The following is a 21,523-nucleotide window of genomic DNA, read 5'->3' on the forward strand; positions in this document are numbered from 1 at the left end:
CCAACACTAATCCCTGGGCTCCCTAACACTGATCCCTGGGGTCCCCAACACTGATCCCTGGGGTCCCCAACACTAATCCCTGGGGTCCCCAACACTAATCCCTGGGGTCCCCAACACTAATCCCTGGGGTCCCCAACACTGATCCCTGGGGTCCCTAACACTGATCCCTGAGGCCCCTAACACTGATCCCTGGGGTCCCTAACACTGATCCCTGGGGTCCCCAACACTGATCCCTGGGGCCCCTAACACTGATCCCTGGGGCCCCCAACACTAATCCCTGGGGCCCCTAACACTGATCCCTGGGGTCCCTAACACTAATCCCTGGGTTCCCTAACACTAATCCCTGGGGCCCCTAACACTGATCCCTGGGGTCCCCAACACTAATCCCTGGGGTCCCCAACACTGATCCCTGGGGTCCCCAACACTGATCCCTGGGGTCCCTAACACTGATCCCTGGGGTCCCTAACACTGATCCCTGGGGTCCCTAACACTGATCCCTGGGGTCCCTAACACTGATCCCTGGGGTCCCCAACACTGATCCCTGGGGTCCCCAACACTGATCCCTGGGGTCCCTAACACTGATCCCTGGGGTCCCTAACACTGATCCCTGGGGTCCCTAACACTAATCCCTGGGGCCCCTAACACTGATCCCTGGGGTCCCTCTTCCATCCACCATTGCCCTCTGGTATCTGCCACTGAGCCAGTTTCGTATCCATGTTGCCACCAGGCCTTTTATTCTATCAGCTCTAACTTTGCTGACAAGTCTGTTAGTTGGCACTTTATCAAATGCCTTTTGGAACACCACAGTGACTACATAACGTACGTACTTGTGAAAGGAGAAAAAACAGAAGGCCTTTTTGGTCTATGTAATGTACATAAGAGCAAGAGTGTGTCGGGGAGGTACGGATGCTCCTCTCCATTCACCAGTGCTGGCTCCTGGGGGGGTGGGGGGGTGCGTGCGTGCGCGCGTGTGTGTGTGTGCTTTTGTTTTAAATCTTTTTAGTGGTTTGCAGTTATGGTAACATTGTAAGGAGCATTGTCCAGTATTATAGAGATCGGACACCCCTCTGTGCCGATCCGTCCTGGTTCTGGTCTCCGCCCCTCCCCCTTATTGGTTACAAACAGACCTCCACTAGTGGCACAGCTGCATCCTCACTCCTCAACCTTGGACATGGCCTCGAAGAAGGCGGCCCAGTACCCGACAAGTCGGGGCAAGGCCAGAACATGTGGGTGTGGTTGACTCGGCCTCCCTGGCACCGTTCACATTTGCCCTCCACCTCTGGGAAGAACCCGTTCATGCGTATTCTTGTCAAATGCGCTCAGTGCACCATTTTCACCTGTGTTAGCTCAGCCCTGCACATGAGGATTTTGCCCTGTGCAGTGCTTCAATCCAGAGTCCGCCCCCTATCTCTATGTATAGCTCTTCCTCCCATTTCTCCCTCGTCTGGTCCAGTGATGACCATACCACCTCTACTAGCAGCCGGTACATGTCAGCGCAGTTACCGTCCCCTAGTTTGCCCACGGGTTAATAGTCTGTCCAGTAAGGGAGTGCTCTGGTAGCTGGGAAACATTGTTGTCTCCTTGCAATGAAAGTTCCTTAATTGCATGTATCACAGCTCATTCCCTTTCAGAACTGGAGCTTGTCCGTCAGTTCCCCCAGGGTCGTTACGGTGCCGTCTATGCATAGGTCCCTCTACCCTCAGTGTCCCTTCGTTCTGTCTCCACCTTTAAAGGAGTCGTCCCTTGTCGCCGGGTTGAATTTATGGTTCTTGCAGATAGGGGCCATGATGGACTTTGCGACCAGTACAAAGTGTGGCTGAGTTGGTTCCATGTTCTCAGCGGGCCACCACCACTGGGTTTCTTGAGCACTTGACTGGGGGAATGGGCCTCCTGCACATGAGCTGTCCTCCATTCTTACCCATTCTCACTCTGCCTCTCAACCTAACCCTGTACTCTCTCTCTTGGGTGGCTGGTTAGTGGTAGAGTTGGAGGTTTGGAAGGGCCAGCCCTCCCATCACACCCACACACGTCTGGTTCTCACCGATGGATGTCTGCCCAGCTCCGACACGCTGGTCAAATAGTGATGGTGTGGTTTCTTACCGGGCTGTTGTTGATTCAGTTTCTGATATAATATCGGCTGGTTTGGTCAATCCTGGGTAGAATGATCAGGTGGTGGACGGTTTGAGGCCTTTTGTTTGCCTGTTATTAATTATTTGATTTGATCTATTATTTAACAGTGCTGTTTCATTGTAGGAATTGTTCAAATGTTTCTGGTGAAAATAAAATTGTGTGTATGTTTGCTTGTTTATCACTGATGCAGGGACCATGCAACAGGTGTAGAGAGATGTTTGGAGACGGCTCCAAAGCACAGATATGGCAGCGGCATCATAGGGCTTCACTCTCAATTACCTGCTTCCTAAATCTTTTGAACCTTCAGCTCAGAATTTGATGACAATGTTGTTGCCAGGATTTTATTTGTTGCAAGCCAAAGATTTTTAGGCTGATTCAGTGCCGTTACTTTATGTTCAAGCACAGTTTGGGTGAAATTCTCCATTTGGGAGAGGCCGGGACTGAATTGCGTGCATTCCATGTTCCCATTGGGGGCGCTATTTGTGGAGAAATTCAGGACACGCTAAAGGGCCAGCGCTCTGCTGGCGCGAATTCCGAGTAATTCCCAGCCCAGTGGGTGTTCTCACGCTGGGGCCGAAGTTAGCGGCAAAAAGCTGGAAGCTGGAGCTGTTTTTAAGCGCTCACACTCACTGTAGCCACCAAGATGACTCTGAGAAGACCTGCCCCGTCCAAGGTCGGGACTTCGAGGTGGACCCACAGCTCCATGCCAGTGGACCGCAGACTCCAGCTCGCCCTCTTGAACACTGTCTGGGAGGTGGTGGCAGAGGCAGTCAGCGCTGCCAGTCTCACCAGGATGGTACAGCTGGTGATGTGAAAGGGTGGGGGTCACTGGTGAGGTTTCTATCCTGAGAGGGGCAGAAAACCAGGGAGGGCTCCAAAGATAGGTGTCCTCTGGTTGGGGTGAGGTCTGTGGATCCCCTGCTTCCTCTGCAATTGGGCAATGCTTCTGAGCAGTGGAAACACCGGGTGGGATCCGCATTGAGCTTGGCCCTTGATTTAAAAAAAAAAAATCTTTTTATTGGCTTTTCTCACATTTATAAACAGTTGTATATATACATTACATTTTTCTTGCCCGCGCTAACTTTGTTGTACAGAGAGGTTTATTTTGTCCTTTGTTTAACTGACCCTATGTACATTTTGCTGTCCAGGGGGGTAGCCCCCCTCCCTCCTCTTCTCTTGTGGTTTTCCCGCCTTCCTTCTGAGCAGGATTCTCCGGCGTGCGATTAGGGAAGCGAAAGCAAGGGCGCTGGCCCCCTTCCCTATTTGTAACTCTGGCTGCTCCGATACCCTGAAGATTGCCACTATTGGGCATGGCTTCACCCTCACCCTCACAACCTTGGGCATTGCCTCGGAGAAGGCTGCCCAGAACCCAGCAAGCTTGGGGCAAGCCCAAAACATGTGGGTGTGGTTGGCCGTGCCCCTCTGGCACCGCTCACATTTATCCTCCACCTCCGGGAAGAACCTGTTCATTCGGGTTCTGGTCAGGTTTGCTCTGTGCACCACTTTGAGCTGCATTAGGCTGAGCCTTGCGCAGGAGGAGGTGGAGTTCACCCTGCTCAGTGCTTTGCTTCAGAGTGCCCATCCTACCTCTGTCCCCAGTTCGTCCTCCCATTCTTGTCTGGTCCCGTCCAGTGAAGTCCGGGCTCTGTCCAGTAGCTGTCTGTATATTTTCCCACATAGCCCCTCCCTTCTCGCTGCTTGTGCCTATCAGGTCCTCTAGTAGTGTGCTTTCTGGGCCCACGGGGTACCCCACTGTCTCTTTGTGGAGGAAGTGTTTTATTTGTGTTAATCACTTGCTATACCTGCAGACTACCTTTTTGTGATTCATGTACCAGGACACCCAGATCCCTCTGTACCAGGACACCCAGATCCCTCTGTACCAGGGCACCCAGATCCCTCTGTACCAGGACACCCAGATCTCTCTGTACCAGGGCACACCCAGATCCCTCTGTACCAGGACACCCAGATCTCTCTGTACCAGGGCACACCCAGATCCCTCTGTACCAGGACACCCAGATCCCTCTGTACCCGGACGCCAAGATCCGTCTGTACCAGGGCACCCAGATCCCTCTGTACCAGGACACCCAGATCCCTCTGTACCAGGGCACCCAGATCCCTCTGTACCAGGGCACCCAGATCCCTCTGTACCACAACACACCCAGATCCCTCTGTACCAGGACACCCAGATCCCTCTGTACCCGGGCACCCAGATCCCTCTGTACCAGGACACTCAGATCCCTCTGTCCCAGGACACCCAGATCCCTCTGTACCAGGACACCCAGATCCCTCTGTACCAGGATACCCAGATCCCTCTGTACCAGGACACTCAGATCCCTCTGTCCCAGGACACCCAGATCCCTCTGTACCAGGCACCCAGATCCCTCTGTACCAGGATACCCAGATCCCTCTGTACCAGGACACCCAGATCCCTCTGTACCAGGCACCCAGATCCCTCTGTACCAGGATACCCAGATCCCTCTGTACCAGGACACCCAGATCCCTCTGTACCAGGACACCCAGATCCCTCTGTACCAGGATACCCAGATCCCTCTGTACCAGGGCACCCAGATCCCTCTGTACCAGGACACCCAGATCCCTCTGTCCCAGGACACCCAGATCCCTCTGTCCCAGGACACTCAGATCCCTCTGTCCCAGGACACCCAGATCCCTCTGTACCAGGCACCCAGATCCCTCTGTACCAGGACACCCAGTTCCCTCTGTCCCTCAGATTGCTGTAATCTCTCTCTATTTAAATAATTTGCTGTTTTTTATTCTTCCTGCCAAAGTGAACAAGTTCACATTTTCCCACATTATACTCCCATCGGCAAACCTTTTTTGCCCACTCACTTAACCTGTCTAAATCCCTCTCTTTATGTCCTCCTCACAACTTACTTCCCGGAGAGCAAATTTAGCCACCATGCATTTGGTCCCTTCATCCAAGTCATTGAAATAAATAGTAAATAGTTGAGGCCCCAGCACGGATCCAAGCAGCACTCCACTGGTAACAACGCTTAAACTCTAAGGTGGCCCTTCTCTCTCTTTCCCGTTGGCTAACCAATCCTTTACCCATGCTAATAGGTTACCTTGCGTCAGGAGCTTTTATTTTATGTAGTAGCCTTTGCAGAAACACTCCCCTCCTCCCATAAAGACTACCTTTCCAGTATTTATCTTTTGCAAACCTTTCCAGAGAAGCTCTCAATCTTTTTGCAGGTTTGTTTTCCAGTTTTATCCACCTAGTTCTTGTTATAGGAGCTCTTCCTTGCAGAGTGATTTTGGGAACAGTTCTCAAACAGCCAGTTTATTCTTTTGGAGTAAAATGCAATTGGAGAGGAATGCACAATTAATGCTGATCATACAGTGCGAAGGAGCACTGCACAATTAATGCTGATCATACAGTGCGAAGGAGCACTGCACAATTAATGCTGATCATACAGTGCGAAGAAGCACTGCAAAAAGTGAAATCGAGAACTTTTTGTCAGAACTTTGGTCAAATGTGAACATGTCATGGATTCTGCCATTAAACATATCTGGGCGCAAGCATTATGAAGGTGATGTATTTAACGGCACAATGAATTCTTCAAAGTGTAATAGTATACCTGCTCAGTGTTCGAGTTTGATTCCGATATAATCTGACGTTGACAAAGGCCAGTCCAATTTCCTGAGAACAATCTGCCATTTTTCTAAAGCGCTGCCTTACCCTAAATCTTTAGATCATACTTTTAACAAATTGTTCACCTGTTTCAAATTAGTAACAAGAAAACTATAACTGCAGGCAGCTAAATGGATTCAGTCAGTGCACCGTAGCAAGAGCAAGTCTTCCCCATCTGCTCACTTAACTTAAGCCTTTAAGTGCAAAGCCAAATCAAATTGGTGGGATGGTTGTTTAAATTTCCTCCCCCCCTCCCCACAAACATCAGGGATTAATACTCAAATTATATAATCATTGAATCTGGAAAGCTAAATTGATGTATTTTGGATTTCCCTTGAGAAGTGGATTGACCTTAGCTTCAACTAGCTTGTTGCCATCTTGAACATAAACCAGCATTCTCAGAGTCACTGCCATAATGTGGAGTATGCTGTGTGCCGAGGATGGCGGAGCTGAATCAAGTGGGGCATGTCAGTGCTGGCGAAGGGATATGCCGTGCCGGCACCCAACAGTCTGAGGTCGGACAAACAACAACAACTAGTATTTATAAAGCATGTTCAACACAGTGAAACTTCAAAAGGTACTTCACAGGATGGTTATCAAATAAAATTTGACACCCAGAGACTGAGATATTAGGAAAGGGGGTCAAATAGGTAGATTTTATGCAGCATCTTCGAGGAGAAAAGAGAGGCTCGGGGAAGAATTGCTCAGCTTGAGGCCTTGGCATTTCCAGGCAGCCACCAAGAATACAATTGATATTCTACGAGAAGAAGGAATGAATGGAGTTCAGAGGTCCTGGAGGATTGCAGCACTGGACGGAGTAACAGAGATGGGGCAGATGAGGTCATAAAGGGTTTTGAAATCAAGGGTGAAAGATTTGTAATTCTAGGAGTCGCTCAATCAAAGGCTAATGTTAAGCATGGATTGGATACAAAGTTAAAGCTTCTCTACACTGACCCTAATACACTCAAAGCCAGTATTTTTCTATGCGATACCCCCTCATTCTTCTGAACTCCAGCGAATGCCAGCCCAATTGACCCAATCTCTCCTCATACTTCAGTCCTGCCATCCCTGGAATCGATCTGGTAAACCTTCGCTGCACTCCCTCTATAGCAAGAACATCCTTCCTCAGATAAGGACACCAAAACTGCTCACAATGTTCCAGGTGTGTCCTCACCAAGGCCCTGTATAATTGCAGCAAGACATCCCTGGTCTGGTACTCAAATCCTCTCACGGTGAAGGCCGACATACCATTAGCCTTCTTTACCGCCTGCTGCACCTGCACGCATACCTTCAGTGACTGGTGTACGAGGACACCCAGGTTTTGCTGCATACTCCCCCCTCCTAATTCATGGCCAATCAGATAATAGTCTGCCTTCTCGTAATCTAACCTTTTCAAGCTGAGAAAAGCTGTCACTCGACAAGTGTTGTTCAGCTTGCATTTCAGCTTGTGTGTAGAGTGGCAGCGCTGAGTGAAGGAAGTACCGCAGGCAGGAGGGGTAATGTGGCAGCGCTGAGTGAATGAAGTACCGCTGGCAGGAGGGGTAATGTGGCAGCGCTGAGTGAAGGAAGTACCGCTGGCAGGAGGGGTAATGTGGCAGCGCTGAGTGAAGGAAGTACCGCTGGCAGGAGGGGTAATGTGGCAGCGCTGAGTGAAGGAAGCTCCGCAGGCAGGAGGGGTAATGTGGCAGCGCTGAGTGAAGGAGATACCGCAGGCAGGAGGGGTAATGTGGCAGCGCTGAGTGAAGGAGGTACCGCTGGCAGGAGGGGTAATGTGGCAGCGCTGAGTGAAGGAAGTACCGCAGGCAGGAGGGGTAATGTGGCAGCGCTGAGTGAAGGAAGCTCTGCAGGCAGGAGGGGTAATGTGGCAGCGCTGAGTGAAGGAAGCTCTGCTGGCAGGAGGGGTAATGTGGCAGCGCTGAGTGAAGCAAGCTCCGCAGGCAGGAGGGGTAATGTGGCAGCGCTGAGTGAAGGAAGCTCTGCTGGCAGGAGGGGTAATGTGGCAGCGCTGAGTGAAGCAAGCTCCGCAGGCAGGAGGGGTAATGTGGCAGCGCTGAGTGAAGGAGGTACCACAGGCAGGAGGGGTAATGTGGCAGCGCTGAGTGAAGGAAGCTCCGCAGGCAGGAGGGGTAATGTGCAGCGCTGAGTGAAGGAAGCTCCGCAGGCAGGAGGGGTAATGTGGCAGCGCTGAGTGAAGGAGGTACCGCAGGCAGGAGGGGTAATGTGTCAGCGCTGAGTGAAGGAAGCTCCGCAGGCAGGAGGGGTAATGTGTCAGCGCTGAGTGAAGGAGGTACCGCAGGCAGGAGGGGTAATGTGGCAGCGCTGAGTGAAGGAAGCTCCGCAGGCAGGAGGGGTAATGTGGCAGCGCTGAGTGAAGGAAGCTCCGCAGGCAGGAGGGGTAATGTGGCAGCGCTGAGTGAAGGAGGTACCGCAGGCAGGAGGGGTAATGTGGCAGCACTGAGTGAAGGAAGTACCGCTGGCAGGAGGGGTAATGTGGCAGCGCTGAGTGAAGGAGGTACCGCAGGCAGGAGGGGTAATGTGGCAGCGCTGAGTGAAGGAGATACCGCAGGCAGGAGGGGTAATGTGGCAGCGCTGAGTGAAGGAGGTACCGCAGGCAGGAGGGGTAATGTGGCAGCGCTGAGTGAAGGAAGCTCCGCAGGCAGGAGGGGTAATGTGGCAGCGCTGAGTGAAGGAGGTACCGCAGGCAGGAGGGGTAATGTGGCAGCGCTGAGTGAAGGAAGTACCGCAGGCAGGAGGGGTAATGTGGCAGCGCTGAGTGAAGGAAGCTCCGCAGGCAGGAGGGGTAATGTGGCAGCGCTGAGTGAAGGAGGTACCGCAGGCAGGAGGGGTAATGTGGCAGCGCTGAGTGAAGGAAGCTCCGCAGGCAGGAGGGGTAATGTGGCAGCGCTGAGTGAAGGAGGTACCGCAGGCAGGAGGGGTAATGTGGCAGCGCTGAGTGAAGGAAGCTCCGCAGGCAGGAGGGGTAATGTGGCAGCGCTGAGTGAAGGAAGTACCGCAGGCAGGAGGGGTAATGTGGCAGCGCTGAGTGAAGGAAGTACCGCAGGCAGGAGGGGTAATGTGGCAGCGCTGAGTGAAGGAGGTACCGCAGGCAGGAGGGGTAATGTGGCAGCGCTGAGTGAAGGAAGCTCTGCAGGCAGGAGGGATAATGTGGCAGCGCTGAGTGAAGGAGGTACCGCTGGCAGGAGGGGTAATGTGGCAGCGCTGAGTGAAGGAAGCTCCGCAGGCAGGAGGGGTAATGTGGCAGCGCTGAGTGAAGGAAGTACCGCAGGCAGGAGGGGTAATGTGGCAGCGCTGAGTGAAGGAAGTACCGCAGGCAGGAGGGGTAATGTGGCAGCGCTGAGTGAAGGAAGTACCGCAGGCAGGAGGGGTAATGTGGCAGCGCTGAGTGAAGGAAGTACCGCTGGCAGGAGGGGTAATGTGGCAGCGCTGAGTGAAGGAGGTACCGCTGGCAGGAGGGGTAATGTGGCAGCGCTGAGTGAAGGAAGCTCTGCAGGCAGGAGGGGTAATGTGGCAGCGCTGAGTGAAGGAAGCTCTGCTGGCAGGAGGGGTAATGTGGCAGCGCTGAGTGAAGCAAGCTCCGCAGGCAGGAGGGGTAATGTGGCAGCGCTGAGTGAAGGAAGCTCTGCTGGCAGGAGGGGTAATGTGGCAGCGCTGAGTGAAGCAAGCTCCGCAGGCAGGAGGGGTAATGTGGCAGCGCTGAGTGAAGGAGGTACCGCAGGCAGGAGGGGTAATGTGGCAGCGCTGAGTGAAGGAAGCTCCGCAGGCAGGAGGGGTAATGTGGCAGCGCTGAGTGAAGGAAGTACCGCAGGCAGGAGGGGTAATGTGGCAGCGCTGAGTGAAGGAAGTACCGCTGGCAGGAGGGGTAATGTGGCAGCGCTGAGTGAAGGAGGTACCGCTGGCAGGAGGGGTAATGTGGCAGCGCTGAGTGAAGGAAGTACCGCAGGCAGGAGGGGTAATGTGGCAGCGCTGAGTGAAGGAAGCTCTGCAGGCAGGAGGGGTAATGTGGCAGCGCTGAGTGAAGGAAGCTCTGCTGGCAGGAGGGGTAATGTGGCAGCGCTGAGTGAAGCAAGCTCCGCAGGCAGGAGGGGTAATGTGGCAGCGCTGAGTGAAGGAAGCTCTGCTGGCAGGAGGGGTAATGTGGCAGCGCTGAGTGAAGCAAGCTCCGCAGGCAGGAGGGGTAATGTGGCAGCGCTGAGTGAAGGAGGTACCGCAGGCAGGAGGGGTAATGTGGCAGCGCTGAGTGAAGGAAGCTCCGCAGGCAGGAGGGGTAATGTGGCAGCGCTGAGTGAAGGAAGCTCCGCAGGCAGGAGGGGTAATGTGGCAGCGCTGAGTGAAGGAGGTACCGCAGGCAGGAGGGGTAATGTGTCAGCGCTGAGTGAAGGAAGCTCCGCAGGCAGGAGGGGTAATGTGTCAGCGCTGAGTGAAGGAGGTACCGCAGGCAGGAGGGGTAATGTGGCAGCGCTGAGTGAAGGAAGCTCCGCAGGCAGGAGGGGTAATGTGGCAGCGCTGAGTGAAGGAAGCTCCGCAGGCAGGAGGGGTAATGTGGCAGCGCTGAGTGAAGGAGGTACCGCAGGCAGGAGGGGTAATGTGGCAGCGCTGAGTGAAGGAAGCTCCGCAGGCAGGAGGGGTAATGTGGCAGCGCTGAGTGAAGGAGGTACCGCAGGCAGGAGGGGTAATGTGGCAGCGCTGAGTGAAGGAAGTACCGCTGGCAGGAGGGGTAATGTGGCAGCGCTGAGTGAAGGAAGTACCGCAGGCAGGAGGGGTAATGTGGCAGCGCTGAGTGAAGGAAGTACCGCAGGCAGGAGGGGTAATGTGGCAGCGCTGAGTGAAGGAAGTACCGCAGGCAGCAGGGGTAATGTGGCAGCGCTGAGTGAAGGAGGTACCGCTGGCAGGAGGGGTAATGTGGCAGCGCTGAGTGAAGGACGTACCACAGGCAGGAGGGGTAATGTGGCAGCGCTGAGTGAAGGAGGTACCGCAGGCAGGAGGGGTAATGTGGCAGCGCTGAGTGAAGGAAGCTCCGCAGGCAGGAGGGGTAATGTGGCAGCGCTGAGTGAAGGAAGTACCGCTGGCAGGAGGGGTAATGTGGCAGCGCTGAGTGAAGGAGGTACCGCAGGCAGGAGGGGTAATGTGGCAGCGCTGAGTGAAGGAAGCTCCGCAGGCAGGAGGGGTAATGTGGCAGCGCTGAGTGAAGGAGGTACCGCTGGCAGGAGGGGTAATGTGGCAGCGCTGAGTGAAGGAAGCTCCGCAGGCAGGAGGGATAATGTGGCAGCGCTGAGTGAAGGAGGTACCGCTGGCAGGAGGGGTAATGTGGCAGCGCTGAGTGAAGCAAGCTCCGCAGGCAGGAGGGGTAATGTGGCAGCGCTGAGTGAAGGAAGTACCGCTGGCAGGAGGGGTAATGTGGCAGCGCTGAGTGAAGGAAGCTCCGCAGGCAGGAGGGGTAATGTGGCAGCGCTGAGTGAAGGAAGCTCCGCAGGCAGGAGGGGTAATGTGTCAGCGCTGAGTGAAGGAGGTACCGCTGGCAGGAGGGGTAATGTGGCAGCGCTGAGTGAAGGAGGTACCGCAGGCAGGAGGGGTAATGTGGCAGCGCTGAGTGAAGGACGTACCGCAGGCAGGAGGGGTAATGTGGCAGCGCTGAGTGAAGGAAGCTCCGCAGGCAGGAGGGGTAATGTGGCAGCGCTGAGTGAAGGAAGTACCGCTGGCAGGAGGGGTAATGTGGCAGCGCTGAGTGAAGGAGGTACCGCAGGCAGGAGGGGTAATGTGGCAGCGCTGAGTGAAGGAAGTACCGCTGGCAGGAGGGGTAATGTAGCAGCGCTGAGTGAAGGAAGTACCGCAGGCAGGAGGGGTAATGTGGCAGCGCTGAGTGAAGGAAGTACCGCAGGCAGGATGGGTAATGTGGCAGCGCTGAGTGAAGGAGGTACCGCTGGCAGGAGGGGTAATGTGGCAGCGCTGAGTGAAGGAAGCTCCGCAGGCAGGAGGGGTAATGTGGCAGCGCTGAGTGAAGGAAGTACTGCAGGCAGGAGGGGTAATGTGGCAGCGCTGAGTGAAGGAAGTACCGCAGGCAGGAGGGGTAATGTGTGGCAGCGCTGAGTGAAGGAGGTACCGCAGGCAGGAGGGGTAATGTGGCAGCGCTGAGTGAAGGAGGTACCGCAGGCAGGAGGGGTAACGTGGCAGTGCTGAGTGAAGGAGGTACCGCAGGCAGGAGGGGTAATGTGGCAGCGCTGAGTGAAGGAAGCTCCGCAGGCAGGAGGGGTAATGTGGCAGCGCTGAGTGAAGGAGGTACCGCAGGCAGGAGGGGTAATGTGGCAGCGCTGAGTGAAGGAAGTACCGCAGGCAGGAGGGGTAATGTGTGGCAGCGCTGAGTGAAGGAAGCTCCGCAGGCAGGAGGGGTAATGTGGCAGCGCTGAGTGAAGGAGATACCGCAGGCAGGAGGGGTAATGTGGCAGCGCTGAGTGAAGGAAGCTCCGCAGGCAGGAGGGGTAATGTGGCAACGCTGAGTGAAGGAGGTACCGCAGGCAGGAGGGGTAATGTGGCAGCGCTGAGTGAAGGAGGTACCGCAGGCAGGAGGGGTAACGTGTGGCAGCTCCACTCCTTTTACTTGTGTATTTTTCTTTTTGACACCAATGTTGAACTCTTGTATTTGAGGGGTAATGACGGAGGTCAGGCTGTAGTGCCAGTACCTCTTGCGACTCTGGTTCAGGCCTGGTCATAGAATCCCGACAGGGCAGAAGGAGACCATTCAGCCCATCAAGTGTCCCGACCCTTTGAATGAGCACTGGTCCGGTAGATGATATTATGTCAGTATTTTAGAGATATGGAAGATAAGTTCTGGCACAAACGGTCTTCATCTGCCTATTGCTCTTGATGATATTGTGTTGCAGTGAGTCCAAGGGCAGTGAAGGAACAAACAATATTCTGTCAGTGAGTGAACTATTCCTTATTATTTCCATGAGTTGGAGCACCAAGTATTTATAGACAATTCCCATTTTTGTCTCAGCTTTTGGACCACCTTTGCTGCAGATTTGTCATCATTGTGACATTGCAATGAAGGTGATGAGTGGCAGTAACAGATATCTTTGTGCTTGTGGATTGACAGAATTGAACATTCTGCACGTGTCTTGGTTCCGAAAGTAACAAGCCATTTGTCTGAATAATTTTGTTCTATGCTGCTACTGATCTCTTGCAGTATTGACACCAACAAAAATAAATAAAACCTTGAGTAACAACAGGAAGTTCTAAAAATGCATAGCAATTCATTCTGTACCTGAAAGGAGAGACTATCGCAAGAGTCCTTCCTGTTTATTTCCTTTGTTCCATTTTATTTTATTTGATGGTTTTGGTCCATGGATCCATAATTAGGATGTGACTTTAGCAGAAGATTCCAAGTTGAAATAGCCTGCTTGTTGGGGCACTGTATTCCCAGGCTTTCTGTTCGAGAGAAGAGAAGCCAGACTCTTCGGCACCAGGTGGATCTTAGGAACCGGTTTTGGAGGGAGTGGGTTAGTTCTGAAAGTAGTGAGTGCCTGGCACATCCTTTGCTTTGAACCTGAAAATGATAATGAGTCAATGGAGAAGGAAGACGACCCTTGGCAGAGAAAACCATCTCAAGCCTCGAAGCAAGAAGTACCAAAGTGAAAGACTGAACTTCAGAAAGACATTGGCTGGAATCATCCCAGTGCATCAAAAATCCTTATCCTTTTATCTTATTCATATTGTCTTTCCCTTTCCACCACCCTTTCCCCTCTGTTGTTTGTCTCTGTGTGTGTGTGTGTAGAGACTGGGGCAAGTTAGAAAGAGGGGGGTTGGGAAAGGGGACAGACAGTTACATTTTCTGTCTGTTTAATTATAATACTGTACATAATAAAAGGTTATTTGTGTTTTAAAGTTACAAACCTGGTCACTGTAGCTTATTGGGCTCAGTCAAGGACCTCGGGTATTTGAAACGAAAGCTAATTTCACCTGTGTTGCAGCTTAGGGTCAAGTGGGTCTGTAATTGACTGTGCACTAGTCCAGGCGGTCGTAACCACTGGTATTCTGTGTGTTTTTAGCCTTTGTGTTTTTTAAACTTTAGTGGGTACAGAAGTATACTGGTTAGGGTTTTCATTCTGTCAAAGAGTTAAGCAACCAGGGTAAGCGAGAGCTTCCTTGGCAACCCCTGTGGATGCTCTGTTTTTGGATGAAGTGAGCAGTCACTTCACTGGGTGGTGTACATCTGCACTCACTCCACTAGTGCTGGTTGGTCGGATATGCATTTTCGGATAATTTCTTTAGGTCTGTGTTGTCTCAACGAGAAGTGTTAATATAATGCAATTTTGGATAATTTCCTGCTTTTTCACAAACTGGATGTGGAATTGACAGACTATCTGTGCTGTTTAATGTTTCAGTGATTAATGAGCTGGATGGTCTGGCTAAAGGCCAGGACACAGACTACCACGGCGGAAACCATGCCAGATTGGTGCAGGAGAGAGCCAAGAAAGCCATTGACTTCCTGGAACAAAAGTTTGAATCCCGTGACTCATGTCTGCGGGCTCTAACCAGCAGAGGTAACGAGCTGGAGTCCATTGCGTTTCGGAGCGAGGATACGACCGGACAGCAGGTAACCACAGTAATGGGAATGTGATATAACCCTTCCTTACTTTCTCTCCATCTTCCCCAGCAATCCTGTGCCACTCCGTATGGCTTCCAGCCAGGACTGGAGCAATTAGGATAAACTAACACATTAGTGCAGCATTGAGGGAATTAAGGTTCTGTCCTTTGTATGTAATGTCAAACTTTAGATGCTTCAGATGGATATTAACGATCCAATCGCGTTATTCAAAGGAGAGTGAGGACTTGTCCCAGTCTTTTGACCAATATTACTCCTTCAACCCACGGCAGAAATTCGATGAGCAAATGAAACATCGACAAACAGTGATTGGTTACAAGTTGGCCCCTTGTTCCGCACTATAACCAATCACTGTTTGTCGATGTACCATTTATCAATGTTCTCTGTTGATTATTCTTTTGTCTACTATGTCCGTACTGTGTACGTTCCCTCGGCTGCAGAATAATACTTTTGACTGTACTTCGGTACATGTGACAATAAATCAAAATCAAGCCATTTACCATATTATCATATGTTGCCATGCACAAAATGACTCCCTTGTTTGCTTTGTGCTGTCTTGGCCTACCAATCCAGAGAACATGCATTCAAACCCCATCAGGGCAGTGTAAAACTGAATTCAATAGGTATGGTCATTTTTCAGCAGGCTGACAATAAAGACTTGGTTTAGACTGAAGACTAAACTGGTTCTTTAATGCCCTTGGGGAAGGAAACCTATTAACTCTACCTGGTCCAGCCTCTACATGAATCCAGTTGATTCATGATACCCTCTGATGTGGCCTAGCGAGCCACTCTGTTGGAATCATTGATGAATCATTGTTAGCACCAACATCCCTTCCACTTCCATCCACTGCACCTTTCCGTGCAAACAAAGGAGATGTAACACCTGCCCTTTTACCTCTTCTTTCCTCACCGTCCAAAGCCTCAGTCACTCCTACCAGATGAAGCAGCGATTTACATGTACTGCTTTCAATTTAGCATACTGTATTTACTGCTCACAGTGTGCTTTCTTCTGCTTTGGAGAGACCAAACGCAGATTAGGTGCTGCCTTGTAGAACCTCCATTCAGTCTGTAAGCATGATGCTGAGCTGCCACTGGTCAGTCATTCTCATTCTCCACCTTGCTCTCACGCTAACGCCTCTGCCTTTGGCCTGTTGTACTGTTCTAGTGAAACTCAACATATGCTTGAGGAACAACACTTCATTGGATTAGGCACCTTATCGCCTTAGACCATAAGACATGGAAGCAGAATTAGGCCACTCGGCCCATCGAGTCTGCTCCGCCATTCAATCATGGCTGATATTTTTCTCATCCCCATTCTCTTGCCTTCTCCCCATAACCCCTGATCCCCTTATTAATCAAGAACCTATCTATCTCTGTCTTAAAGACACTCAATGATTTGACCTCCACAGCCTTCTGCAGCAAAGAGTTCCACAGATTCACCACCCTCTGGCTGAAGAAATTCCCCTCGTCTCTGTTTAAAGGATCGTCCCTTTAGTCTGAGATTGTGTCCTCTGGTTCTAGTTTTTCCTACAAGTGGAAACATCCTCTCCACGTCCACTCTATCCAGGCCACGCAGTATCCTGTAAGCTTCAATAAGATCCCCCTCCCTCATCCTTCTAAACTCCAATGAGTACAGACCCAGAGTCCTCAACTGTTCCTCATATGACAAGCTCTTCATTCCAGGTATCATTCTTGTGAACCTTCTCTGGACCCTTTCCAAGGCCAGCACATCCTTCCTTAGATACGGGGCCTAATACTGCTCACAATATTCCAAATGGGGTCTGACCAGAGCCTTATATAGCCTCAGAAGTACATCCCTGGTCTTGTATTCTAGGCCTCTTGACATGAATGCTAACATTGCATTTGCCTTCCTAACTGCCGACTGAACCTACACGTTAACCTTAAGAGAATCGTGAACAAGGACTCCCAAGTCCCTCTGTGCTTCTGATTTCCAAAGCATCTCTCCATTTAGAAAATAGTCTATGCCTCCATTCCTCCTTCCAAAATGCATAACCTCACACTTTCCCACATTGTATTTCATCTGCCACTTCATTGCCCACTCTCCTAGCCTGTCCAAATCCTTCTGCAGCCCCCTTGCTTCCTCAATATTACCTGTCCCTCTACAGATCTTTGTATCATCTGCAAACTTAGCAACAGTGCCTTCAGTTCCTTCTTCCAGATCATTAATGTATATTGTGAAAAGTTTTGAAAAGCCTTCTGGACTCGACAGTGAGTTGAATAATTTCAGACCCTAAACTCTGTTCCTTTATTGTGTGTCTTTCCTTTGCATATTCTTCTCTTATTTTTCACTCAGTCAACAGCTCAGCTGCTCTCAGCTGCCCCATTTTCCTGCCCCATTACCATTCCCTTTGGGTCTGGAATACTAAGTATTCTGTCATTCAATCTCTCCTGCCTTCCATCCAATCACTTACCTTTCTTTTGTCCTTATCTCACCCATCCCTTTCTCCAAACCCATTACATCTCTAACTTTCCCCAATTCTGATGAACATCATCCATCTGTAATGTTAACTATGTTTCTCTCTCCACAGACGCTACCAGACCTGCTGACTATTTCCAGCATTTCTGTTTTTATTTCCGATTTCTAGCATCCACAGTATTCTGCTTTTCGATCAATAGTCACCTGTCTGGTTGTCTGCCACAAATGTTTGTTAGGACATTCATTACTCGTATTGATATCGGGAATGAGTGTTATGAGGAAAGGTTGGACTGGCTGGGCTTGTGTCCACTGGAGTTTAGGAGAATGATGGGTGACTTGATTGAAGTTCATAAGATCCTGAAAGGTCTTGACAAGGTGGGCGTGGAAAGGATGTTTCCTCTTGTGGGTGAGTCCAGGTCACTCTTCTAAAATGAGGGGTCACCCTTTTAGGGCAGAGACAAGGAGAATGTTTTTCTCTCAGACGGTTGTGCAACTTGGAAGTCAGCCTCAGAAGGTGGTGGAAACAGGGTCATTTAAGGTGGAGGTAGATCGATTCATGTTTGACAAGGGACTCAAAGGTTAGTGCGGGGCTGATGGGAATGTGGAACTCGGAATGTAAACAGATCAGCCATGATCTTATTGAATGGTGGAACTGGGCCGAATGGCCTACTTCTCTTCCTATTTTGTATGTTGATATCTAAAGACAGGCCAACTTGATCACCGTGACTATCTCGCACCAGTCAGCTGAGCTTGAAATGGAAGCTGGGCGAGTCTGACAGTTCCCAGTGCAACCTTTCCATATACCTTCGGGAGTGAATTAGTTGATGTGCTTCATATCAGGTATCTGATGTTATATATTGCTCATTTTTGGTTACACAAAAAGTGTTGAGGGGGTAAAGTCCTCACTAGTTCATTAAATCTGCAGCTTTTACTCCTGTCTAGCTAGACAGCTGCCTTCCTGTTGAAAGCTTCAGACAGTTGCCTTGTTGGTACTGGCTCCATCATGAAGTTTCCTGGTGCCCCCCGAGCCTGCATGATCAAGTCTGGAGCAGTTACATCCATCATTTTGCCCTCCAGACACGAGATAAATTATTTTTTAAAAGAAACGTTTTATGTATTTTTGTAAATTTTATGAATTTCTGTTTGTGACGATTTGAGAGGCTGCTGTATGAGGGGTTTGATAAATTGCTCCAGTTCGGCAGATACGCCCCGACCTGTATCAGGTATGAACAGGTTCTTGTAACACCAGATTTCAGAGAGGTTTGGAAAAGCAGTCGTCCCATTTTCATTCTTGGAAGAAAAGTCATTCTGGACATGAATTACTCCCAGTCCATCCTCAGATGTCATCTCCTTTTAAACAATAGCCGCGATCTAACAGCTGCGTCACCCCCAACTCGGGACGCTCTCCCGAGGGCCTTTCTAATGAGACCTTGCGATCTGGATCCCACCTAAATTTGCATATTTAACTGTGCAGTTAGGCAAGAGCTAACCCGCTCCCAGGATCGAACGGCCTCGCCGACAAGATCCCAGCCGGCCTCCGTTTAGCACTGATCTCCACAAACGGGGAACAGGCCGAATGGCACTTGGAGGAGGTCTCCCAGGCAATCGAAGGCGCTCGAATGATCGGCCTCTAGGCAGGGTGGCACCCTGGCACTAAACAGCCCGCTAAACCCACCCACAACGGGACTCTCTTTCCCGTTACATCGCGCCCAATATACAGATTCACGCGGTGGAGTAGAGAAACTGTTTCCTGTGATGGAGAAGTCCAGACCAAGAGGCACAATCCCAAAACGTGTATCAGGCCATTCAGGAATAAGAACATAAGAACTAGGAGCAGGAGTAGGCCATCTGGCCCCTCGAGCCTGCTCCGCCATTCAATTAGATCATGGCTGATCTTTTGCGGACTCAGCTCCACTTTCCAGCCCGAACACCATAACCCTTAATCCTTTTATTCTTCAAAAAACTATCTATCTTTACCTTAAAAACATGTAATGAAGGAGCCTCAACTGCTTCACTGGGCAAGGAATTCCATAGATTCACAACCCTTTGGGTGAAGAAGTTCCTCCTAAACTCAGTCCTAAATCTACTTCCCCTTATTTTGAGGCTATATCCCCTAGTTCTGCTGTCACCCGCCAGTGGAAACAACATGCCCGCATCTATCCTATCTATTCCCTTCATAATTTTAAATGTTTCTATAAGATCCCCCCTCATCCTTCTAAATTCCAACGAGTACAGTCCCAGTCTACTCAACCTCTCCTCATAATCCAACCCTTCAGCTCTGGGATTAACCTAGTGAATCTCCTCTGCACACCCTCCAGCGCCAGTACGTCCTTTCTCAAGTAAGGAGACCACAACTGAACACAATACTCCAGGTGTGGCCACACTAACACCTTATACAATTGCAACATAACCTCCCTAGTCTTAAACTCCATCCCTCTAGCAATGAAGGAAAAAATTCCATTTGCCTTCTTAATCACCTGTTGCACTTGTAAACCAACCTTCTGTGACTCATGCACTAGCACACCCAAGTCTCTCTGAACAGCGGCATGCTTTAATATTTTATCGTTTAAATAATAATCCCGTTTGCTGTTATTCCTACCAAAATGGATAACCTCACATTTGTCAACATTGTATTCCATCTGCCAGACCCGAGCCCATTCACTTAACCTATCCAAATCCCTCTGCAGACTTCCAGTATCCTCTGCACTTTTCGCTTTAACCACTCATCTTAGTGTCATCTGCAAACTTGGACACATTGCCCTTGGTCCCCAACTCCAAATCATCTATGTAAATTGTGAACAATTGTGGGCCCAACACGGATCCCTGAGGGACACCACTAGCTACTGATTGCCAACCAGAGAAACACCCATTTATCCCAACTCTTTGCTTTCTATTAATTAACCAATCCTCTATCCATGCTACTACTTTACCCGTAATGCCATGCATCTTTATCTTATGCAGCAACCTTTTGTGTGGCACCTTGTCAAAGGCTTTCTGGAAATCCAGATATACCACATCCATCGGCTCCCCGTTATCTACTGCACTGGTAATGTCCTCAAAAAATTCCACTAAATTAGTTAGGCATGACCTGCCTTTTACGAACCCATGCTGCGTCTGCCCAATGGGACAATTTCTATCCCGATGCCTCGCAATTTCTTCCTTGATGATAGATTCCAGCATCTTCCCTACTACCGAAGTTAAGCTCACTGGCCTATAATTTCCTGCTTTCTGCCTACCTCCTTTTTTAAACAGTGGCGTCACGTTTGCTAATTTCCAATCCACCGGGACCACCCCAGAGTCTAGTGAATTTTGGTAAATCATCACTAGTGCATCTGCAATTTCCCGAGCCATCTCTTTTAGCACTCTGGGATGCATTCCATCAGGGCCAGGAGACTTGTCTACCTTTAGCCCCATTAGCTTGCCCATCACTACCTCCTTAGTGATAACAATCCTCTCAAGGTCCTCACCTGTCATAGCCTCATTTCTATCAGTCGCTGGCATGTTATTTGTGTCTTCCACTGTGAAGACCGACCCAAAAAACCTATTCAGTTCCTCAGCCATTTCCACATTTCCCATTATTAAAACTCCCTTCTCATCCTCTAAAGGACCAATATTTACCTTAGCCACTCTTTTTTGTCTTATATATTTGTAAAAACTTTTACTGTCTGTTTTTATATTCTGAGCAAGTTTACTCTCATACTCTATCTTACTCTTCTTTATAGCTTTTCTGTAGTAGCTTTCTGTTGCCCCCTAAAGATTTCCCAGTCCTCTAATCTCCCAGCAATCTTTGCCACTTTATATGCTTTTTCCTTCAATTTGATACTCTCCCTTATTTCCTTAGATATCCACGGTCGATTTTCCCTCTTTCTTCCGTCCTTCCTTTTTGTTGGTATAAACCTTTGCTGAACACTGTGAAAAATCGATTGGAAGGTTCTCCACTGTTCCTCAACTGTTCCACCATAAAGTCTTAGCTCCCAGTCTACCTTAGCTAGTTCTTCTCTCATCCCCTTGTAATCTCCTTTGTTTAAACACAAACACTAGTATTTGATTTTACTTTCTCACCCTCCATCTGTATTTTAAATTCCACCATATTGTGATCGCTCCTTCCGAGAGGATCCCTAACTATGAGATCATGAATCAATCCTGTCTCATTACACAGGACAAGATCTAGGACCGCTTGTTCCCTCGTAGGTTCCATTACATACTGTTCTAGGAAACTATCGCTGATACATTCTATAAACTCCTCCTCAAGGTTGCCTTGACCGACCTGGTTAAACCAATCGACATGTAGATTAAAATTCCCCATGATAACTGCTGTACCATTTCTACATGCATCAGTTATTTCTTTGTTTATTGCCTGCCCCACCATATCGTTACTATTTGGTGGACGATAGACTACTCCTATCAGTGACTTTTTCGCCTTACTATTCCTGATTTCCACCCAAATGGATTCAACCTTATCCTCCATAGCACCGATGTTATCCCTTACTATTGCCCGGATGTAATCCTTAAATAACAGAGCTACACCACCTCCCTTACCATCCACTCTGTCCTTCCGAATAGTTTGATACCCTCGGATATTTAACTCCCAGTCGTGACCATCCTTTAACCATGTTTCAGTAATGGCCACTAAATCATAGTCATTTACGATGATTTGTGCCATCAACTCATTTACTTTATTCCGAAT

General features: G+C 50.0%; 1 protein-coding gene across 4 annotated transcripts in view; it reads left to right on the forward strand.

Moving 5' to 3' along the window:
- The window catches only part of smg6 (SMG6 nonsense mediated mRNA decay factor), a 619,962-nt gene that overhangs the window by 563,863 nt on the left and 34,576 nt on the right, over positions 1-21,523 (forward strand). For all 4 annotated transcript variants that reach the window (XM_038814765.1, XM_038814766.1, XM_038814767.1 and 1 more), the window contains one exon: positions 14,179-14,390. In XM_038814765.1, coding sequence (XP_038670693.1) covers positions 14,179-14,390 — 212 coding nt within the window. The remainder of the gene's footprint in view (positions 1-14,178; positions 14,391-21,523) is intronic.

The sequence above is a fragment of the Scyliorhinus canicula genome, chromosome 12 (assembly GCF_902713615.1).
Source record: "Scyliorhinus canicula chromosome 12, sScyCan1.1, whole genome shotgun sequence".
Taxonomy (NCBI): Eukaryota; Metazoa; Chordata; class Chondrichthyes; order Carcharhiniformes; family Scyliorhinidae; genus Scyliorhinus; species Scyliorhinus canicula.